Consider the following 25,155-nt stretch of genomic DNA (forward strand, 5'->3'; position numbering starts at 1 on the left):
ACCGGAAACAGGATTGACTTTGGTGACATGGTTACGAGGCACCGTATATAGCTTCACTGTCAGGGGATACTATAAACGGGGCACGAGGGGTGACCAATATGTTCTCGACTTCACCCAGAAATAATAAGCACAACTCAGATTTCTACGTATATGTCAAATACAAAGTCTTTTATAAATATGTACCAAAATTCAAGTTATTATGATCATTACTTTGCAGGGGACACCCAGTAACGGTAGATAAGAGAGATGTAATATACAAAATGACAATTATGTCCATTCACGCCTTCTCAAGTTATGCTGTTCACATTTACACATACGCACACACATACACACACGCACATACACACACACACACACACGCACACACGCACACGTACCTACACACCCACACACACACACACACACACACACGCGTAGCTACACACACACACACACACACGTACATACACACACACACACACACTCACACACACACACACACACACACACGCACACACACACGTACCTACACACACACACACACACACACACACACACACACACACACACACGTACCTACACACACACACAAACACACACACGTACCTACACACACACACACACACACACGTACCTACACACACACACACACACACACACACACGTACCTACACACACACACACACACACACACGTACCTACACACACACACACGTACCTACACACACACACACACACACACACGTACCTACACACACACACACACACACACACACACACGTACCTACACACACACACACACACACACGTACCTACACACACACACACACACACACGTACCTACACACACACACACACACACACACACACATCTGCTTGGATGTCAGGAATGTTACACGCCATTTACCACTACCGGGTAGCCGTCTCACTCACTAACACACAAACACAGCATGCCTACCACCGGTCACGCCTACATGTACATAACTGGCAGTACAACGTGATAGTCTGTCATCTGCACTATCCATGGGATTAGCTAGCCTCCATAGCAGACTCTCTGGGTCATTTTCTCGTTTTGTTTCCTCGTAATACACTTTTGCTGGCAATTTCGTTTTGTACTGGACCGTTTGAGCTGCATGAGCCACTATGGTATATTCTTCTCGATAAGTGTACAGAGGTTTAACGTATCCTATCATAAAAGCTTGTTGCTAGCTTCATGTCAAATTCCAGACTTTGCTTTTGTTTTCGTTCTGTTTTCACAGGTATCGGTTTTCCGGTTGTAAATGTTTCGTAAATTTGCACGACACACTAGTAGGTGTACGGTCGGTACAATTTTACCGAGCCTTTACAATCTAGGACATCACCAAAAGACTATGTGTTTACTTATAAGTAACATGGAAATAACGAAGCCCACTTTTTTCCAGTTCATTCACCACTGCCTCAAATTCAATAATAGGTAGATGCGAAAAAAATCCTATCATTTCAAGGTCTCATCAAGACCTACCGACATTCTGAATATCAATACAATCATCCGCAAAAAAAGACACATATACGTACATACAAAGGAATGCTACCTACTAGTATTACATATCAATCTTCTTGTCGAAGGTTATCAATAGATGGCAAAACCTAAATCTCCAATGCAAGCAGATCCTATGGGCCCAGATAGTATAAAAGTTGGCCAAGGAGTATATATCGCCGGCCAAAGGGAGCCAAACGGGCACCGGTCGCATATACTAGTACAGTACACACTTCTAGGCCGGCTTAACTTCTCTGTCAGCTTTTGATATTATCTTATAAATGCGACCGTATGATCTGCTTGGAAATTAGGCAACCCCCACCCCCGCCCGAAGTCTGCTTGGGGGGCTATCCTGTGACGCCAGAGGGCGGTATGGGGGCACGGTCAGCGATAACAAATCATAAGCCGCCATCGTGTAATCCGAGACGCTAAACAGTTTGGGAGGGCGGGCAGCCGTCCCTCTTCCACCGCCAAACCAAACAAACGCCGGCCTAGAAGTGTCTGTTGCTCGCCTCAGTCAACGAAGCCATTTTTCACTTAAAAGTGGCGGCTGTCTATAACACGTGATAGAAAAAAGACTCTAAGAGATCGTCACAGAAAAGGGAGGAAAGAAAAGACAAAATGTCAATGACCCCTAACTTGTCTACTGCACCTGCCGCTATACTGTTAGACAACAAAGCTAAAGAGAAAACAATCTCACGGCGATTGAACGAAAACCAATAACAAAACATTCACACATATCGCTAGCAAACAGTTAACTATATTTGCTACACAACCATAGCACAATGTTTATATCTTTAACCCTTTGAATGTCATCGGCCATTACTAAAAGGACTAAAGTCTGGTGTTGGTTATTCCTTAGCATGTGAGGGTTAACCTGTCTGACACGTTGCAATTTTAGAACTGGTGTTACCTTGGTTCTTGCTCTTGTGGTTCCCAGTACTTGCAGAATAGATACTGTCCCGTAGAGTTCACCAGGTGGGGCAACTTGGTGTAGAAAACGCCCTGTGGAGTCTTCGGGCCGTCCACGCTAGTTCCGGAATCGCCCGACATTTCCCGAGTACCTCAGGTCAGCTTCACGACGAAACCTCGTCCCTTTTCGGACTATCCCACGTTTTCAAGTTTACCGCCAGCAGTCCTGGAGTTAATATACACCTAGTTGAGGTAGTTATTAACCAGCTAGGCGGAGATTAAGTTATGTGGAGAGAGAGAATTGTGGACTGTGACCCTGGCCCGCGTGAGCCTAACCGTACTATACAACCGGCTTGTCGAGTTTGACCCCCAAAGGACAAACATTCATCCAAGCGTGCACTCAATTACGTCATCAGCCGTCACGCGCGGAGCAGTCCATTCTTCACAACCGTAGGGGGTGGGAAGGTATGACGTTGTGCGGTAAGTCTTACCGTATATTATAAGCTTGTTCATCTTTATCCGCGGGGTAACCTATACCCGTTGATGATTTTTTTTGGGTATCTATGGATATCAAGTCGATCGACGGTAGTTTCAAACTGCAATAGTTAGTATATTTTTATGTTTTGAAAATATTGAAATTTGAAACAAATATGTACGTCGATATCCAAAAATACCGTTATCAACGAATATAGGTTACCCCTAGGATAAAGGTGAACTAGCGTTATACTGTCTATAACTCATGTAAGTTTCCTAGATTCTCATAGTCATTTGATGATTAAACGGTTCACACAAGGAACCTTAGGTTATTTTCTAATTAAATTTAAGCATTCTGTAAACTTGCTGCCTTGTACATACGAGGGTGAGTCAGAAAGTAATGCAAGTGGTTTCATAACAGACTCATTTTTTAATCAATTGAGTTGAAATTCGGCACAAAGGTAGAGGCATATGTCCTCTTGAGATTGAAATTTTTCAATTTGTTCTTTATTACTTAATGAGCAACTGAGTTGATTTCAAGTTGACCACACCTATAGAAGCTTGTCAGACAATCAGTTCTCCTAAATCAGACCGACTTCAAATTACTGTAGGAGATTGAAATTACACATGTATTATAACAAATGTCTCTGTAGGTTGCACGCAAATTTTCATTTCTGAACTCTCAATGGTTCTTCATTTACAACTGCTAGAATGGTGTAAATTGAGGTACAGAGCTGTTTGATTTATACACGAATTCGTGAGTTGTCGGTTAAAAGACTACTTTTCCATTAACCGAAAGAAACGAAACTTTACACTGTTATTAACTGTTTCAAGGCCAAGAAGTGTGCCAAGTTTTATTTGTCTTAGTTAATGGAAAAGTAGGCTACAGAAACTTTTAATCATAACACAAAAAATCTCATGACCCTGACGACTGCGTATACCTCACTCTACACCAGCAACGAAAAAAGAAAAACTGATCGGATTTCAGAGTTGAAAATAAGCGTATGGCTTACGGAGAAATGCAGCTTATTAAATGTCCAGGTTCAGTCTCCTACGATAGCAAAAATTGGTTTAGGAAAATTATTAATTGTACGTTAATTGGACCTCACTTTTCTTCTGACGGGCTTCCTAGGGTATGGTCAACTTGAAATTAGCTCAGTCACTCATAAGATAATGAACAGCAAATTTAGATATTTTAATCTCATGAGGACATATTTCTCTACCTTTAAGCCAAATTTTAACTTATTCGATCAAAAAACTAGTCTGTTATGAAACCACTTGCATTACTTTCTGACTCACCCTCGTATATGCCAATAGGTACTATAAGCGTTACAACAACAAAACAACGTTAAAAACAACAACAACAACAACAACGATTCCAGTTTATCAGAAAAATTTATTGGTGAGACAAAGAGTAAAATGACTTCGTGCAGTCAAGCTGCAAAACGGAAAGAATTATAACTTCAAATTCTACTTACTAAGTAATAAATAAAGGTTCACATATACAAGGGTAAATCCGTAATGTTTTCTATCACGTTAAAATCAGATTGAGCTAATATTGGGTTCCAGTTATCTTTTCATATGTTATATTAACCATTTTTAATTGCGAGAGTTGTCGCGTATAAAGGCTCAAACAGATTTTATTTTTTGCATCGAGTTTCTTGAAATTTGTTGTACGTGTGAATAGCTTATTATCTACGGTATCATATCAAGAGAATCCCATTACAAAGTGACTATACGTAGTCTAAAAATTATAAGTAAGTAAGTAAGTATACATATTCTGGGTCTCATGATCATGAATAGACTTCATAACTACCCTGGCTGGCTGTATGGGAGAAGAATGGCAAGGGGAGTTTGTCCACGGCACCTGAGCTTTGGGGGAAAATGTACACTATATTGCCGGGACTGAATTTCGAATTCCTGGCTAATTATCCTAGCCTCCTTCACCGGCCTCTCTGGGAAGCTTGGCAATTTTTTTGTGGGGGGATGGGGGTGGGGGTGGCGGTCGGTCGATTCGCGATTTTTAACCGATTTCGCCTAGCCCGTACAAGCTTTCCGGTGTATATTCCTTTCCCGGCATATTTCCTTTCCCGGCATATTCCCGGTTAAAAATCGCGAATCGACCTACCGCCAGCCCCCGCCGCCACCCCAACTGCCAAGCTTCCCAGAGAGGCCGGTGAAGGAGGCTATAATTATCCCCCCTTTTGCCGAATTCTATAATACGCAGCCCCGTAAGAAGGCCTGATTGAGGCTTCTCTGAACACGTAGCCTTTACTATGGCATGTGATCGTGAAATTAGTTATAACGGAAATAGTGAGGAAGTAATGTAAAGTGAAAGTCACCATGACGCGAGCGCATTTCTTACTCCATGTGAATATCTCATGTGATGGACACGAAACTTTCACTACATAGATGATGTACAATTATTTCCAGAATCGTCGAAGTCCCCCTTAAAACGTCATGAAACACTTAACAATAATACTAAAACTAAAAGAAGTGTATTATTCTTTTTGATGATTTTACATTACAATCTAATACGCCATAATACAATATAATCTATATTAAAACCAATGTTTTAACCTTAGCTATATTACAGTAACACTCTGCATTGTATATGCATATTCTGCAAAATTCAGACTATAGGCTACGATGTGTTTAATACAATGATATATTGTACAGTGACATGTGAAAGACAGTTAACCCTATGTGTACCTTATGTGTACAATATGTTTGACTCGGACAGAAGAAAACACTGCTTCTAGCTAGTGAATTTGATAATGTTTAAATACCACAATCTGTATCGTCGTGCAGCAATTTTTTCACGTGACTTTTGACGACATTCTTAGAATAAAACACGGTTCATTCACTGCCATGAGTCCACTCACATCAAGTTATAACATCCGGCAGACGAGAGATTTCACAAGCTATTCAAGACATTAGCGCCTCCTATCGGAACCTATAGGGATGGCAGCCTGTGCACGATCCAGTCGATGATGTCTTTGCGGACCACAGCAGCGTCCTCCGGTAACTCGAATATTATTTCATGGTACAGACCGGGGTAAACCTGCCAACGGCACGGTACTATCGTGACTATGGAGTCGACCGAAAGATAGAAAGAAGATTGAGAGAAAGAAAGAAAGAAAGAAAGGAAAAAGAAAGAAAGAAGCAGGGAAAGCAAGCAAGACAAGAAAGCAAGAAATAAAGAAAGAAAAGAAAAGAAGGAAAGAAAGATAGAAGGCACAAAGAAAGAGAAAGAAAGGAATGAAAGAAAGAAAGAAAGAAGGAAAAGAGAAAGAGAAGGAATGAAAGAAAAAGAAAGAAAGAAAGAAAGAAAGAAAGAAAAAAAGATGGAAATAAAGGAGGAGAGTATTAGAAGAAAAACGAAAGAATGAAATGATAAAAGGAAAGGAAGTAAGACAGAAAGAGAGAAAAGGAAAGTTGCGAAAGATAAGAAAGAAATTCCCACGCTTGTGGCGCGATAGCAATAAAGGGCAAGGCTATAATAAGGAAAAATTAATTATCAACGTTGCAATCTTTAACTTCAGTAGCAAAAATCCTGTAAACGGAAAAAAAGTCAAGCAAAATAAAAACCAAGAGTCATCGATGTTGCGGAACTAGAATTAAGCACACAAATCGAACAACAAAAACAGCACCCAAAAACATACCTACCTTGATCTGTTTGTCCTCGCTGCCGATGTTTTGGTAGAATTCCGTAGATGCAGCGGGAGGGGCCAGGGGGTCGTCCCCGCCGTGTAACAGTAGCACGGGGGAGGTGAAGGAGGCCGCCCCGGCCCAAACACGCTCTATCGCCCCGCAACCCTCAGCAGTGATGCGGTAACGCCATCCGGGGTGATGGTGATTCAACGGGTCTTTTAAATCCGGGTCCATCTTTGGGAAAATGCGACACAAACGTACGGAATTTGCAGTCAGGTTTTTGCATGATTGTAGACCTCTGTTGTACATATGTATGTATGTCCAATGGGTTACTATAGTACAATTAATAAGAAAAGAGTAGTTTACAAATACATGTATTCGTCGTAGAAGAGATTGGCATCCTGGAGAATTCAGAATTCTCCTACGAGAAATTGGAATTGCTAAAGCCTCTGCAGTGTTGCTTGTTTAAAAATCTCAAGTTAGCCATAGACTAAGGTACTGTTATAGGCTAGTAGCATGTAGAATATTCTTGACAATTAGGCTAAGTTGATTTGATTATATCATTATATGGACAGACACACATACACACACAGAAATACACACCACACACACACATACACATACACACACACGTACACACACACATAGAGAGAGGGACACACACATACGCACAGAAACACACAAACATACACACACACGTACAGAGAGAGAGAAACACACACACGTACACACACACACAGTCACACACACACATGTATACACACACACACACACACACACAGTCACACACACACACACACACAGTCACACACACACACACATACAAATATACACAGACACACAAACACAAACATACATCTGCTTGTACATACGCATAAACACCATTCTTACCTCTTCAGTGTATCTGGTCGTCGGAGTCCCGCCGGCTTCTCCCGTGCCTGGTACAATACCCAATGGAAAGAAGTACGCCAGAACCTTCAAACACAAGAGCTACAAAAAGCATGCCAACAAACAAACAAAAAAATAATCAACAGAAAAACGGAGAATATGTATCAATTTGTACAGAAGATTGATGATACACGACAAGTTCAAAATCTAAGCTGCGTCAATGAAGGTTAGACATCCAGGTAATAAGATACACAAGATAACTAATCTCCAAGCAGATCCTACGGTGCCATAAGATATTATCAAAGCTGGCAGAGGAATATAGCCAGCCAAAGAGTCAAACGGGCACCCTGGTAGCGAAATACACTTCTAAGCCAGCTTCACTCCTCTGCCAGCTTTTGATACTATCTTATGCTACCGTAGGATCTGATAAGATAACGGTTACTCAAGTAACTGAACAAAATCCGTAAAAAATGGATTTTCAAAATTTCAAATTTTTCCCAGTTGCTTGAGTGGCTGTTACCATGCAAACAACATTTCCTCTAGTCTATGTGTATGCAATAAGGTAGAACTATGGTGATCAAATGCATAGAAAACGTTGTAACGCTTGTTCACCTTTATCTTTATTTATTATTACATAACCTATATACACCATTATATGCCAAAGGCTGCTTGATTCCCGACCAAAGAAGAACGCTGTCTATGTTTTTTTTCCTTAGCAGTCTCTGACATGAATTGGTAAGGTTTCTTCACCTTTATAAGCGGAGTATCCTATATCCGTTGTGTTCCTAAACAGGGATATGAAGTCGATGGACGGTAGTTTCAAATATTAATTGTGATATTTTCAAAATATTGAAGTTTCAATCTGTCGACTTAATACTCCTAAATACATTGTTCTTAAAAAGAACGGATAAAGGTTACCCTACGGATAAAGGTGAACTAGCGTAAAACGTACTTTCCAGCCAGTTGGAATCCCGTTGATTCTGAGAGCAGCACCGGTACAGACGACCCCAGCGAACAGACCGGGACGTTTGAGGGCCGCCAGGATGGTGATGAGCGCCCCCTAGCGGAGTTGATAATAATAGCTTCATTACCTTCGCGTTTATTTTTATTTAGTTATTCATTTATTTGGATTCTCCACATACAGTTACAATGGAGGTTATGGCGGAGCAGGTGTCAAATGACACCTTTTCAATTGTATGCATGCATGTCTGTATGTCTGTATGTATGTGTGTGGTGGAACAGTATGGCTGTTATGGATGATTTGTCATGCAATTCGGTATAAAGTAGTTTCTTATCCTCAGATTTGGGACCCCTAACGGCTTTCCTTGGCATTGAACTAATCTCCAAACAGATGTTTGAATTGACAATTTCCTTTCTAAATTTTCAGAAGCGACAAAGGCGTCCTCACCATGGAATGCGCAACAGCGAAGACCGGAATGCCCGGATGTTGCTGGCGAACTTGGCAGACATGTTGGATGACGTCTTCAACAAAGACGTCAAAAGACGTGACGTCAGCGCAATAGCCCTGGCTCTGTCCGTGACCAACTGTAATACAGAAACGTGGGATGATTTTATAAAAAGAAAACTTCATAAATTATAGGCGGCTTGTTCTTATCACATGCTCCAAATTGAATGAAGTAATATTTTGGCTTGTCTGTACGTCCGTCTGTCTTTTTAATTCTTAATTATCTTCTTTCTTCCTCTTTCTATATACCTCTCTTCATCTTTTTATTTTCCGCCGTCTCTTTATATTTCTCTCCCTTCTTCTTTCTCCCGTCTCTCTCCTTCTCGTTCCCTCTTTCTATCTTTTTATCTCTCTTAACATATCTCTCCGTTTCCCTCTTCACCCCTCCCTCTTTTTCTACATACCTCCCTCCATCCCTCCTTCCCATATGCATTTCCTTCCCTTTTTGTCTCATTCTCTATCCTTCATTCTCTCTATCTCAGAGTTTCTGACTGCAAAAGAATCCATGTAATTGTGTTTTGTTTATGCGTAAACATGATAAATCCTGCCATGTTTTTTTTTCCATTTGAATATAAACAAACAAAGGAAACAAGGCAAAGCAAAGGAAAGGAAACATTTCCTGAAGTTGTCATAAAGTTTGGCAAAAATTGTTTTACTAATATCAGGTATGATTACTTTTATTTAATGACTGACAGCTACTGATGTTGATTTTGTAACACGACAAAACTCACCGTGATCGTGAGCGAACACCTTGAGTCCATATGACGTCATTTGTTTAGCAAACTCGTCATATTGTAGACAGTTCTGCTTGTAGCCGTGTGACAGAAATACGAGAGCCCTGTGAGACAAAGGATCAACAAGAGTTATAAGGCCATGTTGATTTGACTATATGGATGACATCCGCGCTCGCACCAATTTTCGGCCGTTTCCAAAAAAAAAAAAAATTCGACCACACAATGAATTATGCAAAGCAGCTGTAAAATGAGCACAAATATTCTGTAGATTGAAAAAAAGTATCAGAAAACAGATAACTAATCATAGTCTAATGCCATAGAATGCCAAAATAGATCTAAAGTCACAGAATAAGATGCGAAAGGACAGAAAGAAAAAAAATCTACTGTTGGTAGGGGGAGGTACCAGTACAGAAAATTCAGGTCCCGTTCAGGTCCAGAGGATCATTTTCAGGTCCGAATCTGAACCTGGACCTGATTGTCTGTGGAAACTTAAGAACTGCAATACTCAAAACAATGGTAATTGGTCAGTTTTGCTACAAAGGAATCTGTTTGGTGGATTATTGGACTCCCACTGGCATTTAAAAATCCCAGCTCCAAGTAATAAAGGCTAACTGTCTCTGTACCTTTGACTGTAGAAACTTGGTACAATTGACGTTAAACTCTACTTGACTTCCTTTTGTTGTCTTCTTGGCCCCCGGTAAGACCCCAAATGCCTGCTGACATAGTGTGTCGATTTTGTAATTGGCGAAACCTGTTCCTCTGATTTTTTTCCAGGTCTGTTTTTTTTTCGGATTGGTCCAATAAGAAAAAAATGTCTTGTACCCGTATAATGTACTGGTCCCTACACCTAACTGTTGGTATACCATACTATGTGTGTTTAGTCCTATGTTAAACCTTCCTGGCCACTTTGATTTCATACTGGAGGCAACTTTTTTTTTTGGCCAAACTTTTTTTTTATTCGCTCGCTCGCATTAGTTTTGGAGTTCCCAGAGGATGTCATCCATATAATCAAATCAACATGGCCTAACAATAAAAACAGATCACGACCATAGCATGTCCAGAACACGAGATACCGATTTTGAAACCGTAACTTCTGCCACAGCAACATAAAGAGCCATTATAGACATCATAAACTTGAAAAAAACATAGGGTTTTCTGACTTAACGTTACCCACCCAAATATTATTATCATCCACACATTACTGACTGTAAATGCATAAATTTCTGCTATGGTTTTATGTTCTACTTCACCAAGAAAATATCAAGCTTCTACCCGCCGACCTCCTTGTCCATACCGGGGCCAGACTGGGTATTTTGCGAGAACGAAAAATATAAGGTTAAAGTGGTTATAATATACGTAGATTAGTTTTTCCATAGGTCGTCAAGATAGCAAGCGAGGGCTTCGACGACAAACTGTAAACATGTTCTGTTTGTTTTTGTAACGGGTTTGTTTATCAAAGCAAACAGGCGGAAAATTTCTACGCATTATTCACTTTACATTCTTGAACATAACGTTACGTCACATTTCATACCTTTGCAAGCGAAGTATCAGCCACTTTTTAGAAAGTTAACGGGAGGTGCCCCAACACGGTACGCTTTTTCTTGCGCTCAAACTCATGGCGCTCCATCGCTAGTTGCCTGAGAGTGGTCAAATTTTGCTGACTGAATTTTTTACTTATAGATTTGAACAACATACTTGAATAAGAAATGCATTCATGTGGTTCATGAACCTTTCGCGCTGCGTGTTACAAGCGGCAAACACTGAGAGACAATTTCGTGTATGTAACCTTCCAATTTTGTGCTACGCTGGACAGTGTGCCTAACTCGGTACGTTTTTTTTATATTTTGCTCTCTTCAGAAGTAAGTGGTAAATCTAAGTACACAGAAAAAAATTAATAGTATGATATTTTAGCTTTCTTTTGACAATAAAATTGTGACTGTATGTACTTCTTGTCTCACATGAGGAAGGCTGTACCTAGAACAATCAAGCTGATGTTTTACGGGCAATGGGCTGAATGCACTGATTGTGAATGCCCGACTAAAAAAACTATTACGAAAAAACGACACCGCCAACATCAACAAAACTCTGTCTGATTATATGAAAATATCATCTACATCTCTCTGTCAAGTCTTATTTTCATAGACAGCACGAATCATTTGTTACAGTCAAATAAATCTTTGGAGCGTTCTCTAGTCTGCCACCTTCACGGCCACACTCCCTTGGGAGTACAATGGTGGCAATGTTTATGTCGCTTCCTTTTGGTTGCTTTTCTACTCAACAAACATTTGAAGACCCATATTCATAGTGTTTTATGGACCTTTATTTATGTGTATCATGGCAGTTGTGTGACTGCTTGGATGAGTTCGTATAGTTAGCGACACGAGCCGCCAATACGCAGAGGCCGGTGACCGCAGTGATTCAGCACTGTCAACATTACTGTTAGAATTCCGCTCTTAAAAAAACATGAATTAAATATGTTAAAGTATACTTGGAATGCAAATTAAAGTTGTGTGCATGGACTTGGTTTATTTACCTTTGTAATCAGCATAGTCAGTGGCAACAAACACGGTGTACTTATGGATAATAAGATCAGCAAAAAATCCGTACCGTCTTACGACGGGGACCGTCTTAGGGCGGCCCCCGTTACTTCTATTTTGTATCTATTTCAACAAGTGTTTCTTTTTTTTTGCAATTTTTTTGTGGGTACAAAAAAGCGCACCGTTTCTGAGGTTTTAAATAAACAAATCTCAGTCGTAGACTCCGTTGCAGTCTTCGAATGGGGCTAGTTTTTATTTGAGAGGGGGGCGTTAACGTTGGTTCGCGATTTTCAACGTTGGCTAGGTTTTCTTAGCTTATGCCGGGTAAGGGACTTCGCCGAGGAAGGAAGTTTGTCGTAGAAGGGAATTTCGCCCCGTTTCGAAGCCTGCACTATTTCGGCAAGGACAAAGCAAAATGGATTAGGGAATCCTTCCAAACAGGCTATTAACATGTTCTAAACGGGGCGAAACTACAGTACTTTTCACGACAAACTCCCTTCCTCAACAAACTCCCTTTCCCGACATAAGAGAAAATAACCAACGTTGAAAATCCGCGAACCAAGTCCTCCTCCCAATTAAAAGCCAACCAAGTTAAAATTCTGCAACGGGGACTATCCCAGCCGTACCTTGGACCCTGTCCAGGTTTTAGGTTTGGCTCCCAGTCCTTACGGAAGAGGTACTGCCCGTGTGCGTTCACTAGGTGAGGCAAGGTAGCATACGGTACGCCTTGGTGAGTCTGCGGACCGCTGGTTTTAGACATCTTGTCAACTCTGGCCAGAAATTGTGTTATTCCTTGAGTAAAGATAACACTTAGGCCACGGCAAGTCAACTTTATGGATGACATCCTCTGCAGATTGCAAAAATAATGAGATAGGGCGTAAAAAACAAGATGGGTTGAAAAAAACAAGATGGTAAATTTTCACAAGAGACACCATAAACGTTGTAACACACTGCTAGAAGTGACAAAATATGGCATTGAAGCCAACAAGGCATTCATTTTAGTATCAAGAAGTGTACTAGAAGCGACACTAGTGTGGTAGACTGGCATCATTATAACCATGTTGACAACTACGTATACACTAATAGCTTCCATAGTGGTGCCACTCTTATAACTGTCCAGCAAGTTTCACTTCTGCAATTACAGTCAAGGCTAACTCTAGCTCTGTAGTGTCAATTCTACATACAATTATTAGTTTACAATACAACTTGTGTAGCCATTTTGGTCTATCTGACCATCCCTGAAGAAGATTTTTTTCTGAAACCAGGCAAAATTAATGAGCGCGTGGATGTCATCCATAAAATTTACTTGCTGTGGCCTTACTCCCCATATAACAGCTTTCTCACAGCCTAACAGCAATACAAACGTCCCACGTTGTTGTAAGAGGCGCAACTTGAGCCGAAAACCTGGAGGAAAAAGTTTGAATAGAGCTCAGTCCGTGAGAAAATATCTAATACCAACCTCTCGGTGTCCTGTTTGGTTTACTTTGCATGTTGTATATTATTGTTAGAGGTTAAAGTCCACTGTGACACCTGGGCCCTTTGTTTCAGGAGATACACGTTCATCTTGTTTTGCTTCACGTTCACAAAATATCGATGTAACGTCATCTGTACTTCCCCAAACATGGATCGACGTAGCCGTCAAAGTGGACTTTTAACCTGTGACAATAAAAACCGCATTGGAAAGTAAACTAAACAGGGATCTTTCCTCTTTTCTCACATTTCCGCTTTCTTTTCGTCCTTCACTTTCTTTCTTCCTTTGCGGCTTCCTTTTTTCATCCAACCTACCTTCCTTCAAATTTCGTATCTTACTTCTTCCATTTATTATTCCTTCGTTCTTTTATCCTTCATAGTAGCTTCTTCCTTCCTTCCTTTCCTTTCCTTTCCTTTCCTTTCTTCCTTCCTTTCTTTTCTTCCTCCATTCCTTCCTTCCTTCCTTTCCTTTCTTTTCTTCCTTCCTTCCTTCAGGCTTCCTTCTTTCCCTTCTTCCTTCATCCTTCCTAGCCTTCCTACAACCTTTATACCCAATCCTTAAGCCTTCTTTCCCTCTTTCGCTCGTCGCTATTACTGTATTTCCTTCTATTTACTTTCAAATGGGTCATTTTCGTTGGTAAACCGATAGAAAGTCAAGATTGCAAAGATGTATACATGTGTGTGTGTGGGGGGGGGGGGCATGCTACTCGCGTCCTTCTATCTTCTTGGAACAGGAACAAAGTCAGTCCGAATGTTGTTTTCGCGTTGTTCTCGAATAAGTCGCCTCTTTTAACTGTTTACATTCGAAACGATGGTTACCACAATAACGTTGCAACACTGTGGCACAGAAAACCAGCTACGTGCGCCCAGGCCAACGTATCGACAGCACAAAATCGCCTCTAGCGGAATTTTACAGAACTGCAGCAACCGCCTGATCAATCCAAGGACCTCCCGGGAAGGATTGGGTGTCCCCATTAACGCATGCCTGGATGCGTGCTTGAGTAACACACCACAAGCGTCACGTATACACCCATCCGCGCGTCACAAACGAACCATGGCGACATCTTGAAACGAGCAAGAAACTCTCAAGACGACCCGATAAAGAAAGGGGACACACTTATAAGTTCGGACCCTGGTTTTTAAAGAAGTTTGCCGTCTTTGTACTTCGTTATTGTCTACTTGACGCCGGCATATGTTAGACAACTACCTGTGGATGCGCGGCCGGACAGAGGCTTCGCTAGTATTCTACAACAACACGATGGAGTATACGACAAGGAATAGAAGAAGGCAAGATGTCGTCTAAGATGACTTGGATTTTCTGCCGGTGTCTGCTTCTTCTGATCTTGTCGACAGGATGTTCAGGTAAGACATCAACGTAGAATAAAAGTAGGTAAAGGTAAAGAACACAGTCATTTTTAGCCTGTAAGCGCAATACTTTGTTATTCACGGTGTTTTGGGGCACGGTATTGGAAGGTGGAAACCGACCCTCTTCTTACACCATCTTTTACCTCCCCAAGCGAAGTCATGTACCAAATTTTACACCTGGGTACAGTTGGGGTGAGAAAATTTAAAGTCGTATCAATTGCAAGTTCCTTTGCCAAGGTCTCAAGACCGATAGCATGACAGGATTCGAACACTAGACCTCTGGGTGATTTTGGATAAACACCATTCAGTTATGCCACACGCGACCCAAACATTAACGTCCTACTAGTAAACCATATCTTTCTGACTTACCTAGAATATAAAGTTCATTGCAAATTCTTGCCCAAGGGCTAATTGCAGGTAACGTAAGAGATTCAAACAATGTAAAAAACAATATCACAAGTGTGTACTCTAGTCTTAAGCTATTAAAAGCTAACTCTATATCCTAGAATGAAATATATAGGTGGACGGAAAAGTGAATGATCAGTGGAATTTCTATCGACTCTGTAGGAGGTATTTCTTGGGGCATTGACCTGGCAAACGTCTTGTTCTTAAGCTGTCAGTGCCTTAGGGTACACCTGTCTACACCTGTGGAAAGGTGTGGTGCATATTCGTTTCGTCTTTGTAGAAATCGCCCACCTTTTCGAAAAACACACTGGCGCAAAGGTACCGTATTTACTGACTTTGCTTTTCCTGTACGTTCACTGGGCATTCATTTTCTTACATCCATATGTTCACCTATTCAACACATAATAATCAGTGGAGTATACACATTTACATATTGTACAGGAAGGAAGGTTTCAAAGATCATTTACAGGCACTCGTACTTGGCAAAAAAATTTGTTTTGTTTTTTCGTTGCTCTAGTATGCAAGTCGTATAAAGATTTCTCTTTGTTGGTATGTGTCCTATACGTAAGAGACTGACAAAGCCCTGCCATGAGTGAGTCCCGTATGTATATTTTCAAGCGGTTCCGATTTTTAGCATAAACTTGCTATGGGTTCACTTTTTAAAATCAGTGCACAGTAGGGTAGTTTTCCGGGAACAAAATATGATACAGCAAAGGTACAGCAAAAACTTACAAAACATAGACAGAATTGGTCGTGAGCATAAGTAGACTTCTTGATACATATTTATTGTCAGTTCTTGAGGTACTGAGTTTGAATTCCTGACTTGCCCGACGTTGTGCTGTTGGAAAAGGCACTTAACACGAATTTCCTCACAGCTGTTCGTCCGCGTTCGTACCAAGACGAAAGCTATAGGCAAGGGTTTTTTGACTCAGTTGTAAGTGGGGGCTAGGCCGTTAAACGGAGGAACAGTGTTTTTGAGAAGAGTCACACATGGAGCACGTAGAAGAGCCCAACACGCTTATTGAAAAAGTAGGGGTCCTCCCCGGTAGGTGTGAATGGTTCAAATGAATTTCTCCGGATATGCAGATTGGACTTCTCTGCACAAACCTGGCGCAATAACGCGTAACAGCTTACCGGGTATACAAACAAACAAACAAACAAACACCAAACAAACAAAATAACTGCGGGAACTTCGATTTTTTTTCACTATAAGTCTGCTTCATTGTGACACCGAAGCCAATATTTTATGAAGGATATTACTCTGTTCAAATTGACTATTTTATCTTGTCAATCTTTCGATTGTTAGGCAGTCTTTACACTTGATTTTTTAAACTGTCGTACTAGACATCATAACTTCGAATTCTAGACCACAGCTTCGCGATTGTAAAGAGAAATGAAGTAAAGTCTACTGCAGTAATACATTTCAGACATGGAGGCTATATTAAACTTCATTTTTCTTTACACTCAGAAATAAAGTAACTGTAGTCTACGACAGAATTAGACAACATTGTCTAGTACTACAGTTTAAAACAAGTGTAAAGACATCCTTAGAATATAAATTGTAAAGCATTTCATAACTGCAATGTATTATCGTTTAACCCTATTCAGACCGGGGGGGGGGGGCTTTTGAGGCCCGCGCTAACTTCGATGTCCTATAACGCCAGAACGGCTTACGCTAGAGCCACCAAATTTGGTGAGTTTTCCTAAAAAATTGTTGGCAACAATTTTGCAAAGTTTGACAAATTTTCCGTTTTTTCTTGTTGCCATGGCAACCGTTTGTTGACAGGCAGTTTTGCCAAAAATCACTATTTTTGGTTCTAACTATGTATTTTTCACATTTATTTGCTATATTACTGCGATTTTGGTACATAAATAAAATCTTATATTATTCAGCATATCTTTCATAATTATATATGCATAAACTATGCTAATTTGATGACGTCATCAGCCCGAAATCCAAGATGGCCAAATCAATAATAACAAGCTAATTATCCCTTAAAATTTGTAACTACCTGGTATTTTTTCATCAAAAACCATCTAAATGAATGAATTTAGTCTATTTCCATTGCCCTTTGTGATTATTTGTTGCCAAAAAAGTATTTTTATAAATTCAAGGTAGTGGATATAATATGGCGGAGCCCAACTCGTATCTTAGATGTGCATGACGTCATTTTATGACGTCATATTGACGTCATTGATGTTGCTATTGGCAACGCAAGTCGTAATAAACATTATTATTCTGTTATCTGCACTTGTTGCTACATTTTTGTAGCATAACCTGAAGTTTTCTGAGAATACCTATTTTTCAGGGGTTTGGCCAATGTAATCAAATTGATGACGTCATAATTACGTCATCTTACGTCAACATAACGTCAAACGTCACATACTTGTCAGATATTATGTCGAAATTATGTCCTAAAAATTTAGTGGCCCTACGACACGTCGTTTTAGAGTTATAGGACTTAGAAGTGGAGGGCCTCAAAAGCCCCCCCCCGGTCCAGGGATGACCAAAAAAGCCCGGTCTGAATAGGGTTAAATGATGATTGTTTCGGAGCATAGCTAGCAGTAGCAAAGTTGTTTATCATTTAACGGGAAATATAGTGTCCATGTATACAGCGCTAGTTCACCTATTCCCGTAGGGTAACCTATAGCCGTTAACGTTGTTTAAAAAGAAGATTATTTGACCGAATATCAAGTAGACGGACGGTGGTTTCAAACTGCAGTATTTTCAAAAGTTTGCTGTTTTAAGCCACCGCCGACTTAATACCCTAAATACACTGTTTTTATAAACAATGGATTTCGGTTACCCCGCGGATAAAGGTGAACTAATATACGAACACGTCATTGGCAAAGTGGCAAGGGTAAACGTTGTCAGGTAGTTTCGCTAATGAATCGGAATTTCAAACAGGCGCCGACACTAAACACAAGAGCCAACTTCAGCACTCAAGAACTTCAAGTTCAAACTTTTAACCGTTACTTCTAACGGTTCCTTTTGGGGTGACTCGATTTCAAACGTGTAGTTTAAGAGCACCGCTTGTTGGAACAGTCGTCCAAACAGGGGTACTTACGCTTCTTTTACTCACCGCCTTGTTGTGTTTTAGTCTCTGTTCCCGTAGCAATATCTCAACATATGTACAGACGCTATGTTTCATGGGGATGTCCCTGTAGCTCAATTGGTAGCGGCCTCACAGTTGAGCTCCTGGTTCCAATTAGCTTATAACTGGGAGATTACGGTTCAAATGCAGGGACGGGCATTTCGGTTGGACGTTCCTTCTTTTCAGAATGGGGCATGAAATGGGGCTTTACTCTACTTTAAAATCTAACTCTAAATTCTAACTTATTGGGTACATCTTCTTTTTCTGAGACCGTGAAAAAACGAAGGATCCGGCTTTTTTCTGTGGTATGTGGATTTAGTGATCTTAAAAGGACAGTAGTTTTCGTTTTGTCTGTAAATGCGGAGAAACTAGGATCATTGCTTTTAGTGGTCTCTTTAAAAATATCTCCTTTTTTTATATACGCAATTCATAGGGACTTGAATTTACGCAAAAGTACCTTAAAGAACCTTACTTACCAGGCTCTGATACACTGTTTGTGTAATCACCTGTGAAATCATACGTTCAAAGTGACGTATTTGACGCAATCTACATCACACCTGTCATGTTCAGAATGATTCATGACAACGTTGCCCCTTTTCTGTGTAAAGTCTAGTTGAGCAGTGTTTACGCTCCGCGTTGAGTGTTTACCTTGCAACTTAGAAGTGTTTATCTTCTGTATCAAATTTGTGGAAATGTAGCTACGCGTTTTCGACGAAGGACACATTGTTGTGATCTCACCAACAAGTACAAATTTGCACATAAGAACCACAAGTTTGTGTTTTGGAGGGGGGAGGGGATAGCTGAAAGAGACATATTGTAGTCCTCTATGCAAACAAAAGTTGTAGATCACATTTCTGGACATTCTTTCTCACTTTCCTGGTTGTTTATGTTGTAACGTTAGCCGTACCGATTGTGCTCGCTCGGTGTAGACATACCGACTTCTCTGTTTGTATTTGTGAAAGGAGAACAGTAAATGGCGTCTCGGGTGTCTTGTATAAGTTACTGCGGTTGTTGCAAAAGGCATCTTAAAAGTAACAGAATTCTGATAGCAAAAGCTTGTTAGTTGATAAGAAATTGTAAATTAGTGTTAAATGGTTGAGACTGAAATTTAAGTAAATTATCTCATTTGTGTTTTTACTAAACGTATACAACGTTGATTTTGAAGTGGTAGAAAATTAAAAGCTTTGCTGTGTTAAAGGGAAGAAAGCGTTTTGTATGCCCGAATGGCACTTTAACTTAAGAAGCTATTCAAAGACACACCCTTAAGAGTCGAATGGACCGTCGTCGTTCAATTGTGGGTGGTCGTTAGTTTGTGTCGTAACCATGGAAACAGGATCATCCACAACAAGGTGAGATATCATGCCCTTAAGAGCCACGTGGACCTTCAATTGTGGTGGGTCGGTATTTTGTGCCATATCCTTGAAAAGAAGGACCAGACAAAAAAGATGAGATATCGTTTGACCATAGATACGTCAACGCCCTCTCGGACCTTTCAGCACCCTTTAGATAGAAGTCAATCACCTCAATCTTGTTGGGGCAAAGCCATAGTGCGTTTCCATAGCGACGGTCGGATTCCTTTACATGGAAGGACGAGACTTTATTTGAGGCCCTACAATGTGCTAGCCTGAGTATCCTCCTCCGTAGTAACCGCTGACTCACGACTTTCGCTCGCTAGCCACAGAGGTTAGCAAGTGAAAGTCGTGAGCCAGCGGTTACCGTGGTTAGGCCATAGCAAGTAAATTCTATGGATGACATCCTCTGCAGACTGCAAAAATAGTGCGATAGGGCGAAAACAAAACAAGATGGGTGAAAAAACAAACAAGATGACTACATTTTCAAAAATAGGTACCAGAAAGTTGTAGTGACTGTTGTAAAAAGAATTAAGGGAACAAAACATGGTATCAGAGCCAACAAGGCATTCATTCCTGTATTTAAGACATGTACTGGTGTGGTAAAAGTGACACTAGTGTGGTAGACTGGCATCACCAACAAAGTTGGTAACCACACTAATAGCTTCCATATTAGTGTCACTTTTACAAGTGTCCAATAAGTTTCATTTCTATAACTGTGACAGTCCTGGGTACCTCGCAAGTGTCACTTCTACAAGTACAGTTATTAGGCTACAACCCAAAATATTTGCTCATTTTGGAACTTCATCATCATGTTGACCATCCCTGCATAAGAAAAAAATCTTGTTATTTTTCTGAAACCAGGCAAAAAATAATGCGCGCGCTGATGTCATTCATAATATTTACTTGCTGTGGCCTTAGCAAGCGAAAGTCGTGAGCCAGCGATTACTACGGAGGATGATACTCAGGCTAAAAATGTGTGTGCGGTAGGGTCGAAAAATTGAATACTGGTCTCAGACGTTGCAATTGCTGTTCTTACGATTTTTTGTCAAGGGCAACACATTTTCTCAAATTATTGCCCATTTCGGATTTAAAGAGTGTTTTCTCGGGTTGGTATGGTTGGTATTGGCATAACCAAGGAGGTTAAAATATTTTTAACCTCCTTGGCATAACCAATATACAACACGGTGTATTTTGGTACCTGGTTTACTAACCCGCGGTCGGGCTGGTACCTCAGGTGATACAGAATACACCGTGTTGTATTCTATATGTATCGTCCTTTCTTGGGCATCAATTCTAAAATTAGGCATGAAGTACCGCGACCACATACCTCTTTGAAATAGATTTTATGCAAATGACATAAACATTTACTTAATTAATGCATGGTGATATTCATCTTCAACTTTAAACATGTAACAAATGTCACAGGTTTAAAGTTCTCATCATCTATCATTTAGCTTTCCCCCCATTTACGCATTAATTATGCAAATGAGTTCCTCATGTGTATGTTCCACTTGCAATGGATTACATGTGTTGCATTTATTAAAGTCAAGCTATGCAGTACATACTGAAATCGCTGGGAGGCCCCAAACACCAAATATGAAACGAATCCATCCATCCGTTCTTGTGTTCTTGGCACACTTACAAACGCTTCTAAAGTGTAACCTACTTCATGTAGGTAATAACTAACCATTTATTCAAAAGCTGAACGCATTTTTCCCACCTCAGCGGTGACGTTCACCTACAGCAGTGCGTCATACACCGTGAGCGAGGACGCCCCGGCCGGAGCTTACGTCATCACGTCTGGTGACGTCACGGTCACGTGGACAAGCAGCGGTGGCACCACGCCGTTCGAGATCATCAGTCCCGTCGGCTCAACTTTCCAAGTGGATTCCACGGGAGCGGTGAGATTTAAGCAAACAAACAAACAAACAAACAAACAAACGAACGAACGAACAAACAAACAAACAACAAGTCAAACCTAATTATTTGAGGTCTCCAAAAGTTACCACTTACCAAATATCTACCGCTACGCCTTCTCGAGTTATCGTCATGACAGACAGACAGACAGACAGAAAGACAGGCAGACAGACAGACCGACAATCAGACAGACAGGCAGACAGAAAAAAAACAGATAGACAAGACAACAAATACGTTTACCACATCTCCGGTCTCTAGAATATACATACTACGAAAAACGAAAAGATAATCTCAACATTTAAGCCACATGTAATAAAAATGGCTACAGCTCTGATTGGCTCCGAGTCGCACTGTCCTCGCAACAATGACATGGCAACCGGGATCTAACAACAGACATTTGTTACACCGCTTCTTCAAATATTCGATCCACGAAACGTAAGGTTTGATACATTTGCCAGACTAGTCAAAATTGCATGTTAGGAAGTACAGAGGACCGAACCTTAGCTAGAGTATTATGGATAACTGGTTATACCAAACAAAATCAAAGAACACATTTTCTCTGTGTCCAGGTGACCGTCGCCTCGTCCTCCAGTCTGGACTACGAGACCACCAGTATGTACGTGGTGACCGTACGGGCGAACGACTACAGCGGAGTAACAGGTCAATAGCTTCTACTTATACACGATATTTTCATTGGTTCATTCCTTCAGATTGAAAACACACATGTTGCTTGTTTTAGTTAGTATAATCTATATTATACATTATGTTGGATGAAATCGTTCGCCAATATCCACCAAAATTAAAGCCATTGATTTGCAGGCGACACCCAGCAACGCTTAGTAGGCGAGAGAGAAGTAAAAACAAAGATGGAAAATCAGGCTACTGAGGTGTGCGGTTAAGTTTCTCTGCGAAAAAGACAAATCTTTCTAGTTGAAATACGAAGAGATTCCGCATGAAACATTTTGACAATGTCTTCATATATTTTATAGAATAAGGAACACGACCAACACAGCTCCGATCACAGTTCACCATCGTTTTTTTTTCGCCACGTACCTATTTATTTTCAAAAGGACGAGAATGTTTATGAAATTTATTGGGTATTGATAAAAGGCTAAATACTATATAATTGTGCCCCTAAATTTTAGTTTTGCATCTTACTTCCGGGTAAAGCGTGAGATCGTGTGGCGTAATCGACAGCGCGTTGGGCTCAGGCCCAACAGGTCCAGAGCTCTAACCCTGCCATGTCACCGATCGTTTGCCATTGGGAGAGGCACTTTCCACGGCTTTCCCCAATTCGCTCAGGTAAAAATGAGTACCTTGCTTCGGCTAGAGACGTCCCTCGGATTGGACGTTAAATAAAGATCGTAATGATCGTGGTCACTAAAGGAAGAAAGTAACAAAGGCCGTGATAACCTCCCGTATGTTTGTCACTCAACAGACCAGGCCACCGTGACCATCATGGTGACAGACGCTGCCGAACCGCCGTCCTTCTCCAACCTGCCCGCCTCCCGGGCCGTACCGGAGGACGTGTCGGTCGGCACGGCGGTCTACACGCTGAGCGCCGCCGACCAGGACGAGCCGGCCCAGACCCTGGCGTACACCATCGTCAGCCAGACGCCGTCCGACATGTTTCAGCTGAGCGGCGGCGTGGTGCAGGTGGCAGCGGCGCTGGACTACGAGAGCGAACAGACGTACACGCTAACTCTGAGGTGAGTTCAGACGCACATGCTAACTCTCTGAGGTCAGTCTGAGGTGAGTATAGACGCGCTAGCTCTAAGGTGAGAACAGGCTCATTGACTCCGAGGAGGGAACAGACGTACACAATAACTTTTTGGTGAGTACAGACGTACACAATTACTCTTGAGACGAGAACACACGTACACGCTAACACTTTGAGGTGAGAACAGACGCGCAAGCCCTAAGGTGAGAACAGGCTCATTGACTCTGAGGAGGGAACAGACGTACACGATAATTTTGTGGTGAGTACAGACGTACACACTAACACTGAGGTGAGAACAAATGTACACGCTAACACTGAGGTGTGAACAGGCGTACACGCTAACTCTGAGGTGAGAACAGACCTACACGCTAACTCTCAGGTAAAAACAGACTTACCCGCTAACACTAGGTGAGAACAGACGTACACGCTAACTCACAGGTAAGTACCGACGAACATGTGAATATGTGTGTGTGTGTGACCTTGCATTGAAGGAACCCGTTAGATAATAGTAAAATTGTAAAAACTCTCAGGTAAAAACAGACTTACACGCTAACACTAGGTGAGAACAGACGTACACGTTAACTCTGAGGTAAGAACAGACATACACGCTAACTTTGAGGTGTGAACAGACAAACACGCTAACTCTGAGGTAAGAACAGACAAGAGCGCTAACTCTGAGGTAAGAACAGACGTACATGTTAACTCTGAGGTAAGAACAGACGTACACGCTAACACTGAGGTGTGAACAGGCGTATACGCTAACTCTGAGGTGAGAAGAGACTCACACGCTAACTCTGAGGTGAGAACAGACGTTAACGCTAACTCTGAGGTAAGAACAGACGTTAACGCTAACTCTGAGGTGAGAAGAGACGTATACACTAACTCTGAGGTGAGAACAGACGTACACGCTAGCTCTGCGGTGAGAACAGACGTACACGCTAACTCTCAGGTAAAAACAGACTTACACGCTAACACTAGGTGAGAACAGACGTACACGCTAACTCACAGGTAAGTACCGACGAACATGTGAATATGTGTGTGTGTGTGACCTTGCATTGAAGGAACCCGTTAGATAATAGTAAAATTGTATATCAAGAAAAATGCACAAATTATACTCAGGACGGTTTGCGTGTTTTATTGTCTTTTAGTTCCCACAAACTACCAGGGTGGGCACTGGTTTAATGATGTGGCATTACAGTAACTGTTACTAAGTGCTAGACAGTATAGTATGTGCATAAGTATTTACATAAACACAGCTCAAATAAAGTACCTTCTTCCAGAGTCGAGGACGACACGTCTGGCACTCCTCTGTCGGCTGAGTCCACGCTGACCGTCAACGTCAACGACGTCAATGACGAGCTCCCGACGTTCACGGCGTCGACGTACTCCGGCAGCGTCGCCGAGAACCAGGCGTTCGGCACGACGGTGACGTGGGACGTCGCCGTAAGCGTCACAGATGGGGACGACGGGGACACCATCTCATATTCTCTCTCAGGTAACGTGTTTTACTTTCAATTTGTGTTAGGCCAAACCTGATAAATTGATGACATTCGCGCGCACATCAATTTCTGCCGTTTCAAACGTTTGAGTCCAATACTGTAAGTCATACGAAGCGAATGAGCAAAAAAGCGTCTCTTAATACCCCAGTCACATTAGGCGCGATTCGATCGGA

At 41.4% G+C, this 25,155-nt stretch overlaps 4 protein-coding genes across 4 annotated transcripts in view; 2 read left to right on the forward strand and 2 right to left on the reverse strand.

Annotated features, from left to right (window-relative positions):
- Nucleotides 1–2,790, reverse strand: part of LOC118415554 (monoglyceride lipase-like) — an 8,523-nt gene extending 5,733 nt beyond the window's left edge. The window contains exon 1 of the mRNA XM_035820239.1: nucleotides 2,409–2,790. Within this exon, the coding sequence (XP_035676132.1) occupies nucleotides 2,409–2,548 (140 nt within the window). The 5' untranslated portion in view covers nucleotides 2,549–2,790. The remainder of the gene's footprint in view (nucleotides 1–2,408) is intronic.
- A 2,290-nt stretch (nucleotides 2,791–5,080) lies between these two features.
- Nucleotides 5,081–13,012, reverse strand: LOC118416648 (monoglyceride lipase-like). The gene is made up of 7 exons (XM_035821819.1): nucleotides 12,786–13,012; nucleotides 9,620–9,726; nucleotides 8,832–8,968; nucleotides 8,376–8,483; nucleotides 7,427–7,525; nucleotides 6,551–6,769; nucleotides 5,081–5,945 (listed from the first exon to the last, which is right to left on the reverse strand). Exons 1-7 carry the CDS (start codon nucleotides 13,001–13,003, stop codon nucleotides 5,838–5,840), a joined length of 996 nt encoding a protein of 331 aa, XP_035677712.1. The 5' UTR covers nucleotides 13,004–13,012; the 3' UTR covers nucleotides 5,081–5,837.
- A 1,413-nt stretch (nucleotides 13,013–14,425) lies between these two features.
- On the forward strand, nucleotides 14,426–22,150 carry LOC118415557. Its single transcript, XM_035820241.1, has 3 exons — nucleotides 14,426–14,991; nucleotides 21,572–21,747; nucleotides 22,067–22,150. The coding sequence occupies exons 1-3, from the start codon at nucleotides 14,922–14,924 to the stop codon at nucleotides 22,148–22,150; spliced, it is 330 nt and encodes a 109-aa protein (XP_035676134.1). The 5' UTR covers nucleotides 14,426–14,921.
- Nucleotides 22,151–22,337: 187 nt separating this feature from the next.
- The window catches only part of LOC118415558 (protocadherin Fat 4-like), a 38,151-nt gene continuing 35,333 nt past the window's right edge, over nucleotides 22,338–25,155 (forward strand). Inside the window, exons 1-3 of the mRNA XM_035820243.1 lie at nucleotides 22,338–22,423; nucleotides 23,202–23,472; nucleotides 24,764–24,978. Of these exons, the coding sequence (XP_035676136.1) occupies nucleotides 22,378–22,423; nucleotides 23,202–23,472; nucleotides 24,764–24,978 (532 nt within the window). The 5' untranslated portion in view covers nucleotides 22,338–22,377. The remainder of the gene's footprint in view (nucleotides 22,424–23,201; nucleotides 23,473–24,763; nucleotides 24,979–25,155) is intronic.

Source organism: Branchiostoma floridae, chromosome 5, assembly GCF_000003815.2.
Source record: "Branchiostoma floridae strain S238N-H82 chromosome 5, Bfl_VNyyK, whole genome shotgun sequence".
NCBI classification, from domain to species: domain Eukaryota; kingdom Metazoa; phylum Chordata; class Leptocardii; order Amphioxiformes; family Branchiostomatidae; genus Branchiostoma; species Branchiostoma floridae.

Bases quoted from the DNA above. Each gene is read 5' to 3' on its own strand.
- LOC118416648 (XM_035821819.1), bottom strand. From the start codon at position 13,003: ATGTCATCCATAAAGTTGACTTGCCGTGGCCTAAGTGTTATCTTTACT. The intron at 8,484-8,831 runs GTGAGGACGCCT...CAACTCCGCTAG, and splicing joins TCGCTGTTGCGCATTCCATG to GGGGCGCTCATCACCATCCT. The intron at 5,946-6,550 runs GTAGGTATGTTT...TGCCGTTGGCAG, and splicing joins GCGAGGACAAACAGATCAAG to GTTTACCCCGGTCTGTACCA.
- LOC118415557 (XM_035820241.1), top strand. From the start codon at position 14,922: ATGTCGTCTAAGATGACTTGGATTTTCTGCCGGTGTCTGCTTCTTCTG. The intron at 14,992-21,571 runs GTAAGACATCAA...TTCCCACCTCAG, and splicing joins CTTGTCGACAGGATGTTCAG to CGGTGACGTTCACCTACAGC. The intron at 21,748-22,066 runs GTGAGATTTAAG...TCAACATTTAAG, and splicing joins AAGTGGATTCCACGGGAGCG to CCACATGTAATAAAAATGGC.